This window comes from Triticum dicoccoides, chromosome 7B, assembly GCF_002162155.2.
Source record: "Triticum dicoccoides isolate Atlit2015 ecotype Zavitan chromosome 7B, WEW_v2.0, whole genome shotgun sequence".
Classification (NCBI taxonomy): Eukaryota; Viridiplantae; Streptophyta; class Magnoliopsida; order Poales; family Poaceae; genus Triticum; species Triticum dicoccoides.
In genome coordinates this window covers 205,279,638-205,298,659 of record NC_041393.1, presented here as the reverse complement: position 1 = coordinate 205,298,659, position 19,022 = coordinate 205,279,638, and the positions used below count along the sequence as shown (strand labels likewise).

Here is a 19,022-nt window from a genome sequence, read left to right as displayed (position 1 = left end):
AGCATCAATCATGGAAACACCACATATTCCCCATGGATTGCCGTGCCAAAAATTTCATATGCCACTTTGCACTTAACTATGGAAAAGTAACATTTGAGTCTTATCTATTGATGAGAACACATATATCATGCCAATTGTCATCCATATCCATATTCATGAGTCGTTCTCCATATGTTGTGATCACCACCGCGTCACTTTTTTTTGTCTTCCTTCTCTTTCATGTGACGCTTCCTATGGTTTCTCATTTTACATATTTTACCCACTGAGCATTGCATGCCATTGAAATCCTGTAAAAAATTCCAGCTCCTGATATTCATCAAATCAAACAGGGGCCCTAAAAAATGTACAGTTTTTGCATTCTAAACAGGACATCAACTTCTTTGCACAGCACGACTGTTCATCACGCAACGCGCTTCATCGGCAAAAAAGAGCAGTCGCAACAGAAAGCAGAGACATGTAAACCTCAATGTCAGCAAGAGACCTCAGCTCAGGAATAACACCAAATCATGTACAACAATTGTGACCTGCTGCTGCTTCTGTAACAGCAGCCTTAACGCAACTGTACACAATAGAAAGACAATGCGCGGCTGCTACACAACCGGAGAAATAGTGAGGTTATATCTGATTGATTCGGACTCATCCGATCTCCTCTACTACCACAGGTACAAATGATGCACCATGCACAAGCGACATTACACGAAATAATTAATGGTACATGAAATCTGGTGTCAGCCGTCAAGGCACCGGATCCCTCTGCGCACCTGGTGGAGCCGTCGGCATTGGGAAGTTGAACGAACAATAGGTTCCGCCAAACTGGGGAGCCTCCACATATGGACTCTAGCACAACAAAAGAAAATGAATTCTCAGTGTCTTGTGTGGAAGGAAGGAAAAAGAGGTCAGGTAAGAGTTTTAACTATGACCCAGGTTAGTTTGAAAAGTCAAAACAAGAAACAACTCTGGCCCAAGTCCAATACAACTCCACTGAGTCAAAATGATAATGTATTTAAAATGGGAGAAAGGAACAGCTGTTTTCAGGAATTTCACAGGAGATGAAAATTTAGGGGCAACTACCTGGGTAAGAGGAGGGTTAGGAATGGGATTGAATGATGACTCCCGTTTTGGTGACGAATCAGGGGAGCTACCGGCATTGTCATCCATGTTATCTATATTCTTCATGTGAGACCCTTCCCCCTCGCCACTGTTGAGCTTAACACCCTATTATGGAGAACAAATAAAACTCATTAACTGAATTGTTACGACATTACCAACACGTGAATTAAACAAATGAACGAGCAATACCTGGAAAATTTTCCCTAAAGTTTTCAGTCCTTTGGCACGAAGACGCAGGTCTTCCTTCCTGGCCAAGGGGTCCTGAAGCACCTGGTATCGACACAATGTTACAAATCACTGCTAACCAGCTTTTAAGTACTCAATGAAGAATACAAGGCACATAACATGCATGAAAAGGTGGCAGGTAAGCTGGGACAGACCATCTGGCAGACATGTGATATGGTGGCTTCTATGTCAGCAACATTAAGCTTCCACAAGGAATCAACCATAACTTTTTTGTGGTTCTGCATGTACACTTCAAGTTCTTCCTCTGTGGTCTGGCCCTCAGCACCCATCTGCTTCTTCAAGTCTTCTTGCAGCTGCATAAGAGCTATTGCACCTGCAGTAACGCAACATAACTGAGTTTTATCACCAACATGATACTAGCATGAACACTCACAACCCAAAGAAGCACCGTATCAAATCGAGATAAAACATGTCAAAACAAGCTCACAAAATATTGACGAGACGCTTTTACCTGCTGCAGCTGTTACTTGGGATTTGATAAAATGGCCTTTGTCTCTGAACCATTCTGCTACAAACGGAACCCCCAAATATATTGCCTTCTTTCCAAGTTCTTTTGCAGCTTGTCTTGAATACACATAGCCAATAGTGTTCAGCATAACAAGCCCATATGCTGCAGGACAACGACAACACGACAAAAAGAGGAGGAACTTCAGAATGCAGATATCAAGGGCCCGTCCAACAGAGCATACAGGAGAATACAAACAGAAAAATGTATTAAAGCAAAAGCACTAAACAGTTACGAAAAGGTTCAGTAAACACATTCTAGTCTACCTATAGCATTGTCATGTAATTCAGGAAGGGAAGAGCAAATTAGGACTATGGAGTACTCCTACAGACCAGCATAGATCTTCCGTGCACTCTTTGCTTCAGGCAAGATGTCAACATGATGTACTCCCTCTGTCTCAAAATAAGTGCACTCTTTGTACTAACTTTAGTACAATGTTGAGTCACTTATTTTGGGATGGAGTAATTTATTAAATATTATTTTTAGTTAGCACATAAGAGGGACTATAAAGTTGATTGTCTTAATTAGTTATAAGCCAAATGCGAAGCAGCTGTTACCCCTGCCAACTTACCCCGTCAACAAAAACAGTAACTGCTTTTTCCAGATGATCTAAGAATGTCATCACACACACTATGCTCATGAACACAACAAATAAGATAATCACACACTGAACCATCGAAATTGCAGCTCCTTCAAACACATCAACTGCCGGCTAAAGTCTTACAGCAATAGGCAGGACAACCAAGGGAAAAGGAACCGGAGTTCAAGGAGGAAGGGAGCAAACCTGCATCACTAAGTCTGGACACCTCGGCCTCAGCAAGCCGAACAAACTCCTCTTTATTTCCTTGAACATAAAGGTGCAGCCGGTTTTTAAGTATCTCTGCAAGTTTCTCCTCTCTTTCTTTTTGAACAGCCTGCGTTCAGCAGATTAGTGGTCGAAAGAGTATAAAATGCAATGAAAATGGATGGAGATCTGATCAACAACCAAACTAATGGTCATGGAGTCGGTGCATATTAGTAAATGATCATAGAATTTATCTAAACCAAACCTGCATTTTGTCTTGCAACTTTTTTGTGTCGATCTGCTCATCTTCGTCAAAATTATCAAGTGAAGCCATTGACGCCATTGCCAATTGACCAATATAATCCTCAAAAAGCTCACTACCGAATAGCATCGCGAAAATTGCTGCTGGATCAATTATTCCATCCCTGTAGAATGTTGGCAAGCAAGTTAGTTAGAATATGATTATCATAAAATTGTTTACAATATGAGGTGAAACTTTTTTTTTTCAAAAATTGCATCTTTTGGATTGAAGAAAATTATTTGCCTCTAGTCCTTTACAAAAACCTCGACTAACAGTACTCATGCTGCTTCGCCATAAGTGTCAAGGCCACAGCCCTAAAGTTTCGAGTAGGTTTCAAAACCTCTAGATAAATTGTCAATGGAAATCAAACATACGTTGAGATGCCAGATTTCCCATGTGCATCATAAGCTTGGCGCTGAGCGGGGTCACTAAGCACTTGGTATGCCTCCCCCAGTTCCTGCAATCATAATTTCACTGTGTAAACAGTAGACTTATACTAAAGAAAAATTAGGCACGCATCATAGTATTCTTTCTCATAAAGTCAATAGAATCAATTCTCATTTTAAAACTACCATGAGAAATACATAATACGAACTACAGCAGCTATGGAGTACTCCCTCAGTTTCTAAATATAAGACTTTTTAGAGATTCCAATACGGAATACATACAGAGCAAACCGTATGTAGTCCGTATTGAAATATCTAAAAAGGCTTCTATTTAGAAACTGAGGGGATAACAATGTTCAACAGATTAATTAATTATGTAACAAATTTTTCTATAACAATGTACTTACAGCTAAGTAGTACGTAGTGAGAACAGTTCTTTAAAATATATTAAAAAAATCATGTGGCATGTGATTAGCATAACACCATAGTCTCACGGTTATTTATGAACATAAGGTTAAAAAATTTCCTGCTTGCAGGCTCAGACCAGTTTGCTTCTTGAAATGGTTAATCTGCCTATTTAGGTTCAAATGGCGTAGCTAGATCTTCCTGAAGAATATAGCAATACTAGTAAGAGCATCAAACCTTCATGACTGAATCAGAATCTGAACTAGAATAAATATATGGGTCAGTGCAAAGTTTGTATTGATGAGTGCAGCTTCAGTTGCTCACAGTGTATAATTTCCTTAAAAGTGAGGAACCTACTCCAGCAGCCGCCCAAAGAGACGAGCCGCACGTACAATAAGTCAATAACTAGCACCCAACTCTTTCATGCATGTTTCTAACCAAAAAAACTCTTTCATGCATGAGAATATATAACTAACTGATGAAAGCCATAAAGGTTCATTACTGAAGAGTGTGAGCAATATCCTGAGCTACATTACCATGTTTGTTGTTAAGCAGTTCACAATTTCACATGGTTGGGCCAGTTGAAGCTTGGCAGAAGCTTCTTTCGCATCGACCCAAGACAATATGCAGGGTTGAAGGTGCGAAAGCATTTTTAGGTGAGCTGGCGCGGCTTCTGATTTCTCAAATTGCATAATGTGAAAGCACACATATATTTGTGAAATCTACTATTTTTAGAGTAGCAACAAACAAATATAGTTTGACAGATGGCAATTCACGCTCGACTGGCCAGTGGTCGGCGACGTTCTTTAAAAAAAAAAACAGGTCTCAACTCTCAAAGCAACATGTTACAAGATGGTACATAAGGTTCACTATTTGCTCATAGGGAAGTATAGAGTAGCTATGACACAAAAATTACTGATTCGTTAAATATTTATGCCAAGAAGTAAATCAAAAGTGTGATTTAACATTGTTTGTTGCAATTGTTTATTTTAATTATCTCCTTAATTCGATGAATGTGTCCTCGAGACAGGCACTTAAAATAGTCGTTGATAAGCAAGGAAGGCAAAACACCATTGGCACCAACAGACTAGTCAAACAAGAACACCTGCCTTCAGGACTCGTCTGGAGGCAGTTGGCATTATCCAGAGTTTGTTGCGTTTTGGCACCAAGATGTAAGCCTATAATCGGGTTGAATCGAGGATTCTACACTATGGGATGAGTGCCCGAGTTGCTTGGCACAGCAGCTCAGATGTGAGCTGAGCGAAAGGTGGGCAGATTGGTAAAGGAGCAAAGGCAAAACACTTTACCTGGAACTTCCCTGCGGCCTGGGGGTCATTAGGGTTCTTGTCTGGGTGGACCTGCCTCGCCTGCAACACCACCACCACCACCACCACCAGCAGCAGCAGCAGAAGGAATCAGATACTAAAAAAAACGTATCGAAGCGAGCAGACGCGAGGAGGAACGGAAGGGCTACCTTGATGTAATAGGCCTTCTTGATCTCGGACTCGCTGGCTGTGGGGATCACGCCGAGCACGTCGTAGTAGCCCGTCTCCTTAACCATGGCCGGCGACTCTCGCCCGGAGCTTCGATCTGCCCCCTCCTCCTCTTCCCGATTCGGTTGCCGGCGGGGGACGGATCTTCCACCAAGTGACCGACTGCTCGCTCGAGGGGGGGAGGCGGGATGCGCCGGACGGCGACGGCGGGGCGGGGGCGGCGGCGGTGGGACGCCAGGCGTGGGGGGAGAGGACGGAGGAGCTGGCTGGTGGTCGACTGGTCGGGCTTTAGGATTTCGGCCACCTGCAAAGCGCGTGGTGTCGGACAGTACTTCTATACTTTGCTGGGAATCTACCACGATTCCACGTCCAGCAGCCAAGATGGATTTGGGTCTGGTCAGGTCAGGTCAGTGGGTTGCTGCAGTCAGACTCAGAGTCGTCGACCGTATCAACTACCTCGGCCTAAATCACCCCGGAAAAGTCTGCCACATGATGTCAAACAAACTGCACACCTTCAAAAAAAAAAGAACTGCACACCTTATCGAAGTCTATTGTGAGGATTGTTGATTTTTGTTTCCTTAACCTTCCCATCAGTTTTTTTTTTCTGGAGTCTTTGCCTCGCATTGATATTCGGTAATGCCAAACAAAGTCCGATATCAACGCTGAACGAAATCGGTTTTAAGACATCATTCTGATTTGGCACGGCTTCAGGACTGGTGGTGAACTATAACAAGTCGATGGCGATTGTGATTAGAGGTAATGAGGAAGATCAGCATCGCGTGCGGGGCACCTTGCAATGTGCATTGGGCAGCTTTCCTTGAAAGTATCTGGGCATACCACTGGCAGTCAAGCAGCTCACGCGAGGGGATTGGCAGCCCTTAATCGATCAAGCACGGAAGTTCATACCTGCTTGGCAAAGAGGGCTCATTCAAAGGCCGAGCCGATTGGTACTTGTGAAGTCGGTGGTTGCGGCGAGACCGATACATCAGCTTATGGTCCTCAACGCGCCAGATTGGGTCTTTGAGGAGATTGATGCATGGATGAGATCCTTCTTTTGGGCAGGAAATGATAAAGTGAATGGTGGGCAGTGCCTTGTCGCTTGGAACACGATCTGTCGCCCTACGTGTTATGGTGGACTTGGAATCGAAAACCTCAAACTGCAGGCTCTTGCTCTTAGAGTGAGGTGGGAGTGGCTGAGGAGGACAGATCCGGATAGGCCGTGGCAGGGCATCCCGTTTTTGATTGATGTTGAGGCTCGAGAGGTGTTCAATAGCTTGTACACATCACAGTTGGCAATGGGGAGCGAGTCCTATTCTGGAAAGACAGATGGATCAATGGCGCAACGGTGGTTGACATTGCACCGACAATTTTGTCCTTGGTTCCGACAAGAGTGCAGAACATGAGAATAGTGTGCCATGCTTTGATTAATGGCCAATGGGAGCAGGATATTATCGGCGAGCTACCATTCATAGCTCTGATTCAGCTCATGCATCTTCGGGCGGCCATTGCTGGCGTGCAAAGGGAACACCTTGAGCCGGATGTGTTCGCTTGACCGTGTGACAGCTCTGGCTCGTACACGACCAGATCGGTGTATCAAAGGCTTTGCCTTGGCCTTATCAGATCGTCGACATATGAGTGCATCTGGAGGAGCGGGGCCATCCTCAAATGCAAAATCTTCGCTTGGTTAGCAACTCAATATAGGTTGTGGACATCGGATAGGAGGGCGAGGCATGGGTTGTAGGATGACACAACTGCCTGCTTTCTATGTCTACACGAAGAAGACACCGTTGATCACATTATGGTGCAATGTAGCTATGCAAAGGAAGTTTGGCACCTCTACTTTGCAAAGGTTGGAGTTGACGTACCCTACCCGGGTCAAAATGCTACCTTTATCGAATGGTGGCTTCTGGCTAGAAAGAGCGTTATTGCGAAGCATAGGAGAGGATTTGACACGCTGGTTATAGCCACAGCTTGGTCGATTTGGAAACAACGTAATGCGCGTTTGTTTGGTCGCATCGGGCAGCAAAGAATACCTCCACTTCTTGTAGACCAAATCATGGTGGAGATGAAGGATTGGAAGACCGCGGGAGTTGGAAGATTAGAGCCATTCGTGAGAGAGTAGTCTAGATAGCTTTGTGTGGTGTTGGTGTTGCTAGCCGGCTGTTCACACCCGTGTCTAGTCTCTTGTAATTGTGTTGCTCCCTTCTATAAAAATATGGTACACCATTGGCGTACTCTCGAAAAAAAAGACATCATTCTGATCATCAATGCAAACTCCTTGTGCCAACTACACACAACATAAACATGAGCGTGCATCGTCAAGATTAAGCTGCATGGCCTAGTCAGAGGATGGGAGCCGAGGCCCTCCTCCCCTCCGATCCAACACCCTCCCGACCTCACCGGAGGCGGGCTACTCTAGCCCCTGACACCTACGTCAAGACGGGACTGGAGTCCTCGTGGCTTGGACTTCACCGACAATCCCCTCTCCTCCCCACCCCTAGTTGTCGCGACTGCTCAACCCAGAGCACCCTTCAAAGAGGCCCTGCCTGTCGTACCTGTCGTCTGTGGAGCTTCAGCTGCCAGCCTCCAACTCCCCTCCTTCCTCCGCCGCCGCCCATACCTTCTCTGCCCCGGTCTCAACACTGCCTAAGATGGTCGTGATGTCAGTATTGCAGAAATGGGGCTAAGACTGCACCTGAAACAGAAGCTTAGATTCCTTCATGAACTCGGTTCCTTCATACATTTCCAACGAAGTGTCCCAAATCTCTTTAGCGCTCTCAGGACGACTAATCTTGCTGAATTTTTCAGGGAACAAATCATTAAAGAGGATATCACATGCTTGAGCATTGTGTTGCAACATCTTTAGTTCTTCGGCGGTAGCATCACGATCCGGTTCACACCGGTGGAAGAAATCACCTTGCAAATCAACATGAATGATGCCTAAACAGCGAGATTTTGACCAAGAATGTGCATTCTCATTTTATGCTTGCAGATATAGAAGTTAGCACCATCAAAGTAAGGACCTCTACAATGATAATTTCCCCACTAGATGTCATACTCTCCTAGGCGGTTAAGCCAAAATAAAAAGTCAACTTTTCAAGGACTCACTAATGGAGGACCTTGCAAAATAGACCAAAACTCTGATACCACTTGTAGGATCGATAAGTATGTCTAGAGGAGGGGGTGAATAAACTACTAAGCTCAAGAATGGACTCTTCTAGTAATCTAAAGAACACCCTACACATGCATATCTAGAGTAATAGGCAACGGAAAGTGAACATGCAAGTGCAAAGGTAAGGAGTAGAGTTGAGAGGAGCGCAAATACGATAGGCTCGGTGAATATTTCCCCAAGTGAAAGAGTATGGTGCCTAATGTCTACTACGCAACTTTATCCTTGTAGAATCGTGTTGGGCCTCTAAGCGCAGAGTTTTGTAGGGCAGTAGCAATTTTCCCTCAAGTGGATGACCTAAGGTTTATCAATATGTGGGAGGTGTAGGATGAAGATGGTCTCTCTCATACAACCCTGCAATCAAATAACAAAAAGTCTTTTGTGTCCCCAACACACCCAATATAATGGAAAATTGCATAAGTGCACTAGTTCGGCGAAGAGATGGCGACACAAGTGTAGAAATGATAGTAGATATTGATTTTTTTTGTAATAGTAACAATAAAAAACAGCAAGGTAGCAAGTAACAAAAGTGAGCACAAACGGTATTGCAATGCTTGAAAATGAGGCCTACGGTCCGTACTTTCGCTAGTGCAATGTCTCAACAATGCTAATATAATTGGATCATATAACCATCCCTCAACATGCGATGAAGAATCACTCCAAAGTTCTTATCTAGCGGAGAACATGAGAATAAATTGTTTGTAGGGTACGAAACCACCTCAACGTTATCCTTTCCGATCGATCTATCCAAGAGTTCGTACTAAAATAACACCAAGTTACACTTTCCGATCGATCTATCCAAGAGTTTGTACTAAAATAACACCATATGATACACATCAACCAACTCTAGTGTCACCTAGATACTCCAATGTCACCGCGAGTATCCGTGAGTTGATTATATGATATGCATCAAACATTTTTAGATTCATAATACTCAATCCAACAAAAAATCTCAAAGGGTGCCCCAAGATTTCTACCAGAGAAACAAGGACGAAAATGTGCATCAACCCCTATGCATAGAGTACCCCGATGTCACCTCGGGAATCCGCGAGGTGAGCGACAAAACATATATCAAGTGAATCAATATGACAACCCATTGTCACCACGTGTATTCATAGCAAGACGTACATTAAGTGCTCTCAAATCCATAAAAGTATCCAATCCGATAATAACGAAATCGCAAATGGAAAACTCAATTCATCACAACAAGAAAGAGAGGGGAAAACACCATGTGATCCAACTATATTAACAAAACTCACAATACATCAAGGTGGTGCCAAACCAAGAACATGAGAGTGAGAGATTAAACACATAGCTACTGGTATAAACCCTCAGTCCCGAGGGTGGACTACTCCCTCCTCATCATGGTGGCCGCCTGGATGATGAAGATGGCCTCCGGTGATGATTTCCCCTCCGACAGGGTGCCCGAACAGGGTCTAGATTGGTTTTTCGTGGCTATAGAGGCTTGCGGCGGCGGAACTTCTGATCTAGGTTAACTTTCGGGGGCTTCTGAATATATATGATTTTTTGGCGCCGGTTTCACATGAAGATGGGCATCAGGGGGGCCACTACCCACCAAGGCATGCCAGGGGGGTGGCGCACCTTGGTGCCTTGTGGGCAGCCGAGTCCCCCCCCCTTTGGTGGTTCTTTGCTCGTTTTCTTCCAAAAAAACATCAAAAAGTTTCGTCCAATTCCGAGAACTTTTATTTTTGCACAAAAAACAACACCACAGTAGTTATGCTGAAAACAATGTTAGTCCAGGTTAGTTCCATTCAAATCGTACCAAAACCATATAAAATTATTGTAAACATGGCATGAATACTTCATACATTATAGGGACATTGGAGACGAATCAGCATCCCCGAGCTTAATTCCTACTCGTCCTCGAGTAGGTAAATGATAAAAGAAATAATTTATGAAGTGTGAATGCTAGCATGGTGCATAAGTTTGATCAATGATAATTTCAATCACTTTTCCTAGCATCATGACATCAACTCTTTCTCATAAAACTCATCATGATAAAGTAGCAATCAATTCACATATTACGGTTCAAACAATGCCTTCTCTTGAAACTTAACAACATATGTTCTCAGTCACCAAGCAATTGCAATTTAACTTATTCAACAAAGTCTAAGTAAGAGCTCCACATACTCAATCATCATATAGTCTTATGTGATTGCTAGTACTCAAAGCATGTTTTTAGAACAAATGACATCCATCGAACACAGAGAAAGATAGGGGCTTAATGTTTCGCCTCCCAACTCATTTATCATAGAGATAATTGTCAGCAATAATAATCATGACCAAATATATTTGACTGGTCATATGTGCCTAGATCTTTCCCCACCACATGATGCTTGCCAAATAGAGAATAATTGAGGTTGAAACAAGAATGCATACTATTGACTCTTGTATAAAAGTAAATAATGAAAAGTAAAAGATAGGCCCTTCGTAGAGGGAAGCAGAGGTTGTCATGCACTTTTAACTTTTGGATGCACAATCTCTTAATGCAAAGGAACGTCATGTTATATTGCCCCTTATGATAGCAACCTTTATTATGCAGTCCGTCTCTTTTATTACTTTGCCATCACAAGTTTGTACAACGCTTATTTCCCCTTACAATAAAAGATCAAACATATTTAGGAGCAATTTTTATTGCTTTATGAATCGATGACAACTTACTTGAAGGATCTTATTCAATCCATAGGTAGGTATGGTGGACACTCATGGCAAGGAACTGGGTTTAAGGGTTTTTGGATGCACAAGTTGTATCTCTACTTAGTACCATTTTTTGGCTAGCAAAAGATCCTAAGCAAACACCACATATTGGAGGATCCATAACAATATAAGTTCTATGCAAATATACACAACCATAACTCATTACGTTGTCTTCCTTGTCCAACTTCAACTAATTTGCTCAAGTTTGAAAATAATTAATAGCCCATTTGGCTCCTGTCATTTGGGCCGGATTTTGTGGATTTCATTACCGAAATCCAAAACCAACTTGTTTGGCTGTCACAGAATTGATATTGGATTTCACTTCCGAATTCCAGTGAACTAGTACCCTAGCTAGACCGAAATCCCTCCCCGACCCCCCTCATTTATCTGGATTTGAAGGCCCGACGCAGCTCTCTATCTCTGTCGATCCCTCTCCTCTATGATGCCCCCGATTCAATTGTACACTAATCATACACGCAAATGTGTATGATCAAGATCAGGGACTCACGGGAAGATATCACAACACAACTCTAGACACAAATTAAAATAATACATGCTTTATATTACAAGCCAGGGGCCTCGAGGGCTCGAATACATAAGCTCGATTACAAACGAGTCAACGGTGGAAGGATCGATATAGTTGACTAGGGGGGGGGGGTGAATAGGCAACTAACAATTTTTAGCTTTTTTTACCAAATTAAACTTTGCATCAAAGTAGGTTGTCTAGATATGCAACTAGGTGAGTAACCTATATGATGCAACAACAACAAGCACACAAGCAAGCAAGGGATACAACACAATATAAGCTTGCACAAGTAAAGGTGAGAGATAACCAAGAGTGGAGCCGGTGGAGACAAGGGTGTGTTACCGAAGTTCTTTCCCTTTGAGAGGAAGTACGTCTCTGTTGGAGCGGTGTGGAGGCACAATGCTCCCCAAGAAGCCACTAGGGCCACCATATTCTCCTCACGCCCTCACACAATGCGAAATGTCGTGATTCCACTATTGGTGCCCTTGGAGGCGGCGACCGGACCTTTACAAACAAAGTTGGGGCAATCTCCAGAACTTAATTGGAGGCTCCTAACGACACCACGAAGCTTCACCACAATGGAATATGGCTCTGTGGTGACCTCACCGTCTAGGGTGCTCAAACACCCAAGAGTAACAAGATCTGCAAGGGATTAGTGGGGGGAATCAAATTTCTCTTGGTGGAAGTGCAGATCGGGGCCTTCTCAACCAATCCCTAGAAAATCAACAAGTTTGATTGGCTAGGGAGAGAGATTGGGCGAAAATGGAGCTTTGAGCAACAATGGAGCTTGGAGAGGGAAGAGGTGGTCAACTTGGGAAGAAGACCCCCTTATATAGTGAGAGGAAAGATCCAACCGTTACCCACTTACTTAACCCGCGACATGTGGTACTACCGCACATACTCACGGTACTACCGCACAGGCATGCGGTACTACCACTAGGCAGTGCGGTACTACTGCTCGCGCGGCAGGGGCCAGGCGAGGCCCTGTTGCGTTAAAGCAACGAGCGGTAGAACCGCCGGAGCGGTACTGCCGCGCGTCCTTGCAGTACTACCGCAAGGCAGGGCTCGACTAGGTTGGGAAGACGCGGACTAATTAAATTACATCTGTGGCTACTTCCACTGAGTTTCGGTCTGTGCAAAAATCCGGCATGGTACTACCACTCACAGGGAGCGGTACTACCGCATAGGGTGCGAAAGTAAAATTTTTTACTTCCGCCCCTACTTCCGCGCATGCCACCGTTATGGGCTGGAGGCCACAGTACTACCGCGTGCTAGGAGCAATACTACCGCTGCCATGGGCGGTACTACTGTGGGACGCTGCGGCACTACTGCTCCCTTGAGCAGTACTACCGCACGCCACCGAACAGTAGCACTTGGAGGCCTTCATCTTTGCAATGACAAGGGAAACAACCGGTGCTCCAATGAAGCGAAAGAAAGGTGGTGCAAAGAAACATATGTGTACCTGTTGATTCCACCCTAACCTTTCCGAAGCGGACCCCCTCTTAATAGTACAGCTTTCCTGTGACTCAAATCCACCGAAAAGAAACATAGAGAAACACCGTCTTCGATAGATTCCGAGGGGCACCGAATCGTCTTGTGCATAGACATGAGATATCTGAAATGCTCAATTCACACGATTAGTCCGCAAATGCATTGTCATCAATCACCAAAACCACTTAGGGAGAAATATGCCCTTACAATCTCCCCTTTTTGGTAGATTGATGACAATACGGGATTTGCACATAGGGATATAAAAATAACATAAGCAAACCCAACATTTATAAAATATAGGCATGCTCCCCCTAGATGTGTGCACTCTTAGAAAAGTGCTTTGGACTGCATGGCACACATACTAGGATCAACACTCCCCCTATATTTTATAAACAAGGCAATCCTTGCAACAAAATGAATGACACTAAGCATGGAGGCAAGGTAAAGTAATGAGCAAGAAGTAAAGGGCACAAGATAGTATAAGCTCACAATCTACTAAACATACTAGACAATAAGATAAGACAATAAGATAAGCTGAGGACATATGTCTTACACCATATGATAGTCCCCTGGACTCACACGAACACAACCGCAAACCAACCAAAGCAACGAACGAAGTTCCAACAAAACGAAAACAAAGAGAAATGACTCGCAAATCCTACACTCTCTCCCCCTTTGGAATCGAGACACCAAAAAGGCAGAAAGGACACCTATGACACAGGTGGTAGCTCCCTCTACAGTGATCACCCAACAATCTCCTCATCGGTCTCGGCAGCGGGAATGGACTCCTCTCAGACTTAGTCCACTGATAGCCCAGCTTGGCCATCCAGTCAGCCTCAGGAGTGATGTTCTTCGCTGACCCGCTCGACACGTGCTCTCCGAATGTCCTCAAGATCCTCTTGTCGTGCTGGCGACTCTCCTTCTGAGCAACATGGATCTTGTACTGCCCCTTGGCCTGCATGCAGAATAGAGTCTTCATCTTGGCGCCTTTAGCCTCTTAGCCCACGAGGGCTCAGAAGAGGGAGGAGCGTACCCCGCAGAGCTGTCCTCATCCTCCTCCTCCTCAAACTTGTCCTCATCAACCTCCATCCTAGCAGCCTCAACCTCAGCCAGGGTAGTGGTATTAGCCCACTTGTTCTTCTGACGCAGCTTGATAGGCTCATGGCGAACCCAGTTTGGAGCATGAAACTCTTCATCTGGAAAGAGCTTCTCCCAAGTCTTCGAGATCAAGAGGTGCACGTATGGTCCATAGATGGGAACTTTGCGATTGAAGACCGCAAACCGGGGCTCAACCCACATGATATGAGAAACATCAAGTGGTTGAGGAACTTGACGACACGCCTCCTCACAAAGAAGCATCATATCCGCGAGATAAGCATGCACCTTGTCCTTAGCACCAATGCACGGAAAGAGAGTGTTGCGGAAGATCCGGTGCATGACGTCAAGGAAAGGGTTGAGCACCCAAGACGTCTTGTCATTTGCTAACTTCTTTTCTACAAGGTAGGGTTGAAGCTTGTTCTTGTTGGTGGACTCTAGGTTGCTATGAGGGCGGATACCAATGGGCACATTGAGCCCCTCATCACGAACATGCAACATCTCCATGAATTCCTTCCACTTAGCAGTCATCCTCTTCCCATTGGTCATCCAAGTCATAGTCCGCTCCTCATCCGTGTGGAAGTGGACGGAAGCAAAGAACTGAGCCACGATCTCCGGGTCAAAGTCCATGTGGAACGTGATAAACTCTTCAATGCCAAACTGCTCCACCAAGTCCAATGTCTCACCAAAGTATGCCTGGTCCTTCTTCAGATGATTCATATCAATCCGCTGAACTGGAACATAGATGTTCTGCTTGGACTTGATCACATCGAGGAAGATGAGATTTTGCTGCTTGGTCCAGAACAAATCATTCCCTCTGACATTCTCACAAGGCTTCACATAGGGGTTGAGCCTCCTTCGAGTGATAAACCCCGCTAGAGGCATCTCATCCATGTCAACATTTGGCTCCTTGAATTTGCTAGCAGTGGTCTTGACGTGGTGTTGTGGGGTATTGGACCCCTCTGGAGCTTCTTGGTTGCGAAGCTGCTTGGAGCTTGTGTCACGGCTGGGATTTGAGCGTCGGACATTGGAACCGGAGCCACCACCTATGACACACACCACGAACACACGAGACAAGCGAGAAAGATTATTGCAAAGACTAGGGCCAAAACCAAATGAAACATGTAGAAATGAGATTGGGAGGATAAAACAACGTAATTTTTTAACTCCACGGTAGTACCGGACCAGGGTGCGGATGTAAAAGTTTACAACCGCTCTAGCCGCGGTAGTACTGTGTCGGGGTGTCACGGTAGTACTGTGCCTAGAGCGGAAGTAAAATTTTACTTCCGCGCCCCAGGCGGTAGTACCGCTCCAAAGGAGCGGTAGTACCGCATGGGGGCGGTTCTTGGGCGAACGAGCGGTAGTACCGCTCCAGGAGGAGTGGTAGTACTGCACAGATTCAAATCGTGCAAGAACCTCATCTATGGATTTAGAAACATCCGCAAAAGTAGATCGGTACTACCGTTGATCAAAACTACATTGTTGCATCACACCAGATAGCATATCTACTGCACTAGCACTCTCCTACAATCTCCTCATGCAAAGATTTAGCCGAAAATCACACGAACTACACATGCATCTCCCCAAGACCTAGAAGCACAAAACGAAGCAAAAAGAGAGGGACTAGGGGAGATACCGGGGTCCATGGTGAGAGGGTGAGGTGGGGAACGATCCCATCAGTCGGAATGCAAGGAGAGCGGCCGGAGACGGAGATCCGGCGAGGTCCTCCGACGCCGTTCTTGGGTAGGAGAGAGATACGAGGTGGGAAAAGAGATGGATGGGTATGGGGGAGTTGGAACTCCCCTGCCCGCTCTTAACCCCCACGCACTCGCGACTGCGCGGTAGTACCATGGGTTATCGCGGTAATACCGCCCGGGCGGAAGTATCGCACACAGGGCGGTAGTATCGCTCTTCCAGCGGCAGTAAAAAATTACTGCCGCGATGGAAGCGGTAGTACTATGCCTGGGATGCAGCTGTGCACGCACAAGGCAACCCATCTCCTGCGGTAGTACCGTGGCTTGCCACGGTAGTACCGTAAACCCAAGAAAGTGCAAGTTTCGATAAAAACAGAAAAACACGGCCTTTGCAATGCAACCTTCAAGCAACCGGACACACAAAATAGCACACACATGAGGCAACTCAAACACAAACGCAGCTCAAAGGGAAGGCAAAAGACAACAAGGACCAAACACGAAACACAACCTCTCCAAAGAGAGGGCGGTGGCCGAAGCCACCTATGTTTGAGTCAATTGGTATGGCACTGCGAAGAATTATCCTTGGGCCCATGACCAAAACTCGTCTTTGATGCACACGCACCATAAAAAATGACTAATGTGAAAGAGTTGATCAATTTATGCATAATGGGGGGAGGGAGAGTTCATTGAGAGAACAACACCCCCCCTATGGCCATGCCTACACCTAAACAAGACAACAAGATGAGTATGGTGGGGTGTGCAAGGGTTCAAGCCACATTGCTCGAATCAATGATATTTAGCTCATTCCTTAACTCGTGAAATCTTGCTTCATCCAAGGGCTTCATGAAGATATCTGCAAGGTTATCATGAGTGTTGACATAGTTGAGCTTGATCTCCCCTAGCCTAATATGACCCCGGATAAAGTGATACCGAATCTCAATATGCTTCGTCTTGAAGTGTTGCACCGGGTTGAGAGAGATCTTGATGGCACTTTCATTGTCACACCAAAGAGGCACTTTGTCACAAATGCCACCCTAATCTTTAAAGTTTGCCTCATCCAAAGAAGTTGAGCACAACAACTATCAGTGGCCACATACTCCGCTTCGGTGGACGAGAGAGATACACAACTTTGCTTCTTAGAAGACCTACTCACCAAAGAGCAACCAAGAAATTGGCTCCCTCTGGAAGTTGACTTCCTATCCACTTTGTCTCCCGCCCAATCCGAGTCCAAATAGCCCCCACAAGGTTGAAGTTAGCTCCTCTGGGTACCATAGGCCAAAGTTTGGGGTGTGAGCCAAATATCGAAAGATTCGCTTGACCGCCACATAGTGTATTTCCTTAGGTGCGGCTTGAAACCGTGCACAAATTCCCACACTCAACATGATATCCAGTCTAGATGCACAAAGCTAAAGCAAGGAGCCAATCATGGAGTGATATACCTTTTGATCCACCGCTTTACCATTGGGATCTATGTCAAGTTAGCATTTGACGGGTATTGGAGTGGAGGCCGACTTGACATCACTTAGCTTGAATCTCTTGAGCATGTCTTGAGTGTATTTGGCTTGGTTGATGAAGGTTCATTCTCTTCTTTGCTTGATTTTGAATCCGAGAAAGAACTTCAACTCTCCCATCATGGACATCTTGAACTTCGAGGTCATGAGAGCGGCAAATCCCTCACTGAAAGCTTTGTTAGGGGAACCAAAGATAATATCATCAACATATAGTTGGCATACAAACAACTCCCCTTTGACCTTCTTAGTAAAAAGAGTAGGGTCAATTTTCCCAATTTCGAACCCACGATCTTGCAACAACTCAGTAAGGTGCTCATACCACGCACGTGGGGCTTGTTTAAGGCCATAGAGTGCCTTATCGAGTTGGTACACATGATTGGGGAACTCGGGATCCTCAAACCCCGGGGGTTATTTGACATACACCAACTCATTGATAGGACCATTAAGAAAAGCACTCTTCACATCCATTTGTTGTAATTTGAAGTTATGATGAGAAGCATAAGCAATCAACAAATGAATAGATTCAAGGCGAGCAATGGGAGCAAAGGTTTCACCGTAGTCGATACCCTCAACTTGGGAGTAGCCTTGTGCTACCAAATGAGCCTTGTTGCAAACGATAATCCCATGAGCATCTTGCTTGTTCTTGAATATCCACCTGGTTCCAATGACATTATGGTTCCCCGTTGGCCTTGGCACCAATCTCCACACCTTGTTGTGCTCGAAGTTGTTGAGTTCTTCATGCATGGAATTTAGACAATCCGGATCCTCGAGCGCCTCATAGACCTTTTGGGGTTCGACACAAGAAACAAACGCGTGATGTTCACAATAGTTTGCTAATTGTCTACAAGTGCTTACCCCCTTTCTTAAGCTTCCAAGCACATTTGTCATGAGATGATCTTTGGTAGTGAGCTTGGATGCAATCTTGGCGGCACGACTCTCCAATTCCTCCTCAGGAGAGAGTTGAGGAGCGGTAACTTGATCATCTTGAGCATCATCTTGAGTTTGTTCTTAATATTGAACTTGCTCGGTGGTGAGAACTTGACCTTGGGCATCACTTGGTGGTTCACCACCATCTTGAGGTTGAACTTGCCCTTGATCTTGTTCATTTGGTTGAGGGCCTTCACTTTGTTCTTTGGAAGCGTGTGGGTCTTGGGTTGGTGATGGTTCCACTTGAGTGGAACATTGTCCTTCTCCTTAGGCCACAAGGGGTTCCTCAATGGGTAGGATATTACCAACACCCATTCTTCTTATGGCTTGGGGAGGAATTTCATCACCTACATCACAAGTACCACTTTGCTCCACTTGGGAGCCGTTATTCTCATCAAACTCCACATTACACATCTCCTCAATGAGTCCGGTGGACTTGTTGAGGACACGGTAAGCATGAGAGTTTGTAGCATAACCAACAAATATGCCCTCATGAGCTCTAGCCTCAAATTTAGACAAACGAACACCTTTCTTGAGAATGAAACACTTACACCCGAACACCCAGAAGTACTTGAGGTTGGGCTTGTTAGCCGTGAGTATCTCATATGGAGTCTTGTTCAAGCCTTTGTGGAGATAGAGCCGATTGGATGCATGACAAGCA

At 45.0% G+C, this 19,022-nt stretch overlaps 1 protein-coding gene across 1 annotated transcript; it reads right to left on the bottom strand.

The window, feature by feature from the left end:
* Nucleotides 1-455: 455 nt before the first annotated feature.
* On the bottom strand, nucleotides 456-5,538 carry LOC119336915 (chaperone protein dnaJ 10-like). Its single transcript, XM_037609006.1, has 10 exons — nucleotides 5,212-5,538; nucleotides 5,045-5,104; nucleotides 3,321-3,403; nucleotides 2,911-3,070; nucleotides 2,646-2,775; nucleotides 1,808-1,966; nucleotides 1,491-1,669; nucleotides 1,300-1,380; nucleotides 1,072-1,215; nucleotides 456-837 (listed from the first exon to the last, which is right to left on the bottom strand). Exons 1-10 carry the CDS (start codon nucleotides 5,296-5,298, stop codon nucleotides 736-738), a joined length of 1,185 nt encoding a protein of 394 aa, XP_037464903.1. The 5' UTR covers nucleotides 5,299-5,538; the 3' UTR covers nucleotides 456-735.
* Between the last annotated feature and the right edge of the window lie 13,484 nt (nucleotides 5,539-19,022).

Coding starts and splice junctions, on each gene's coding strand:
- LOC119336915 (XM_037609006.1), bottom strand. CDS start 5,298: ATGGTTAAGGAGACGGGCTACTACGACGTGCTCGGCGTGATCCCCACA. Junction 5,105..5,211: donor AGAAGGCCTATTACATCAAG/GTAGCCCTTCCG, acceptor GTGGTGTTGCAG/GCGAGGCAGGTCCACCCAGA. Junction 3,404..5,044: donor AGGCCGCAGGGAAGTTCCAG/GTAAAGTGTTTT, acceptor TTATGATTGCAG/GAACTGGGGGAGGCATACCA.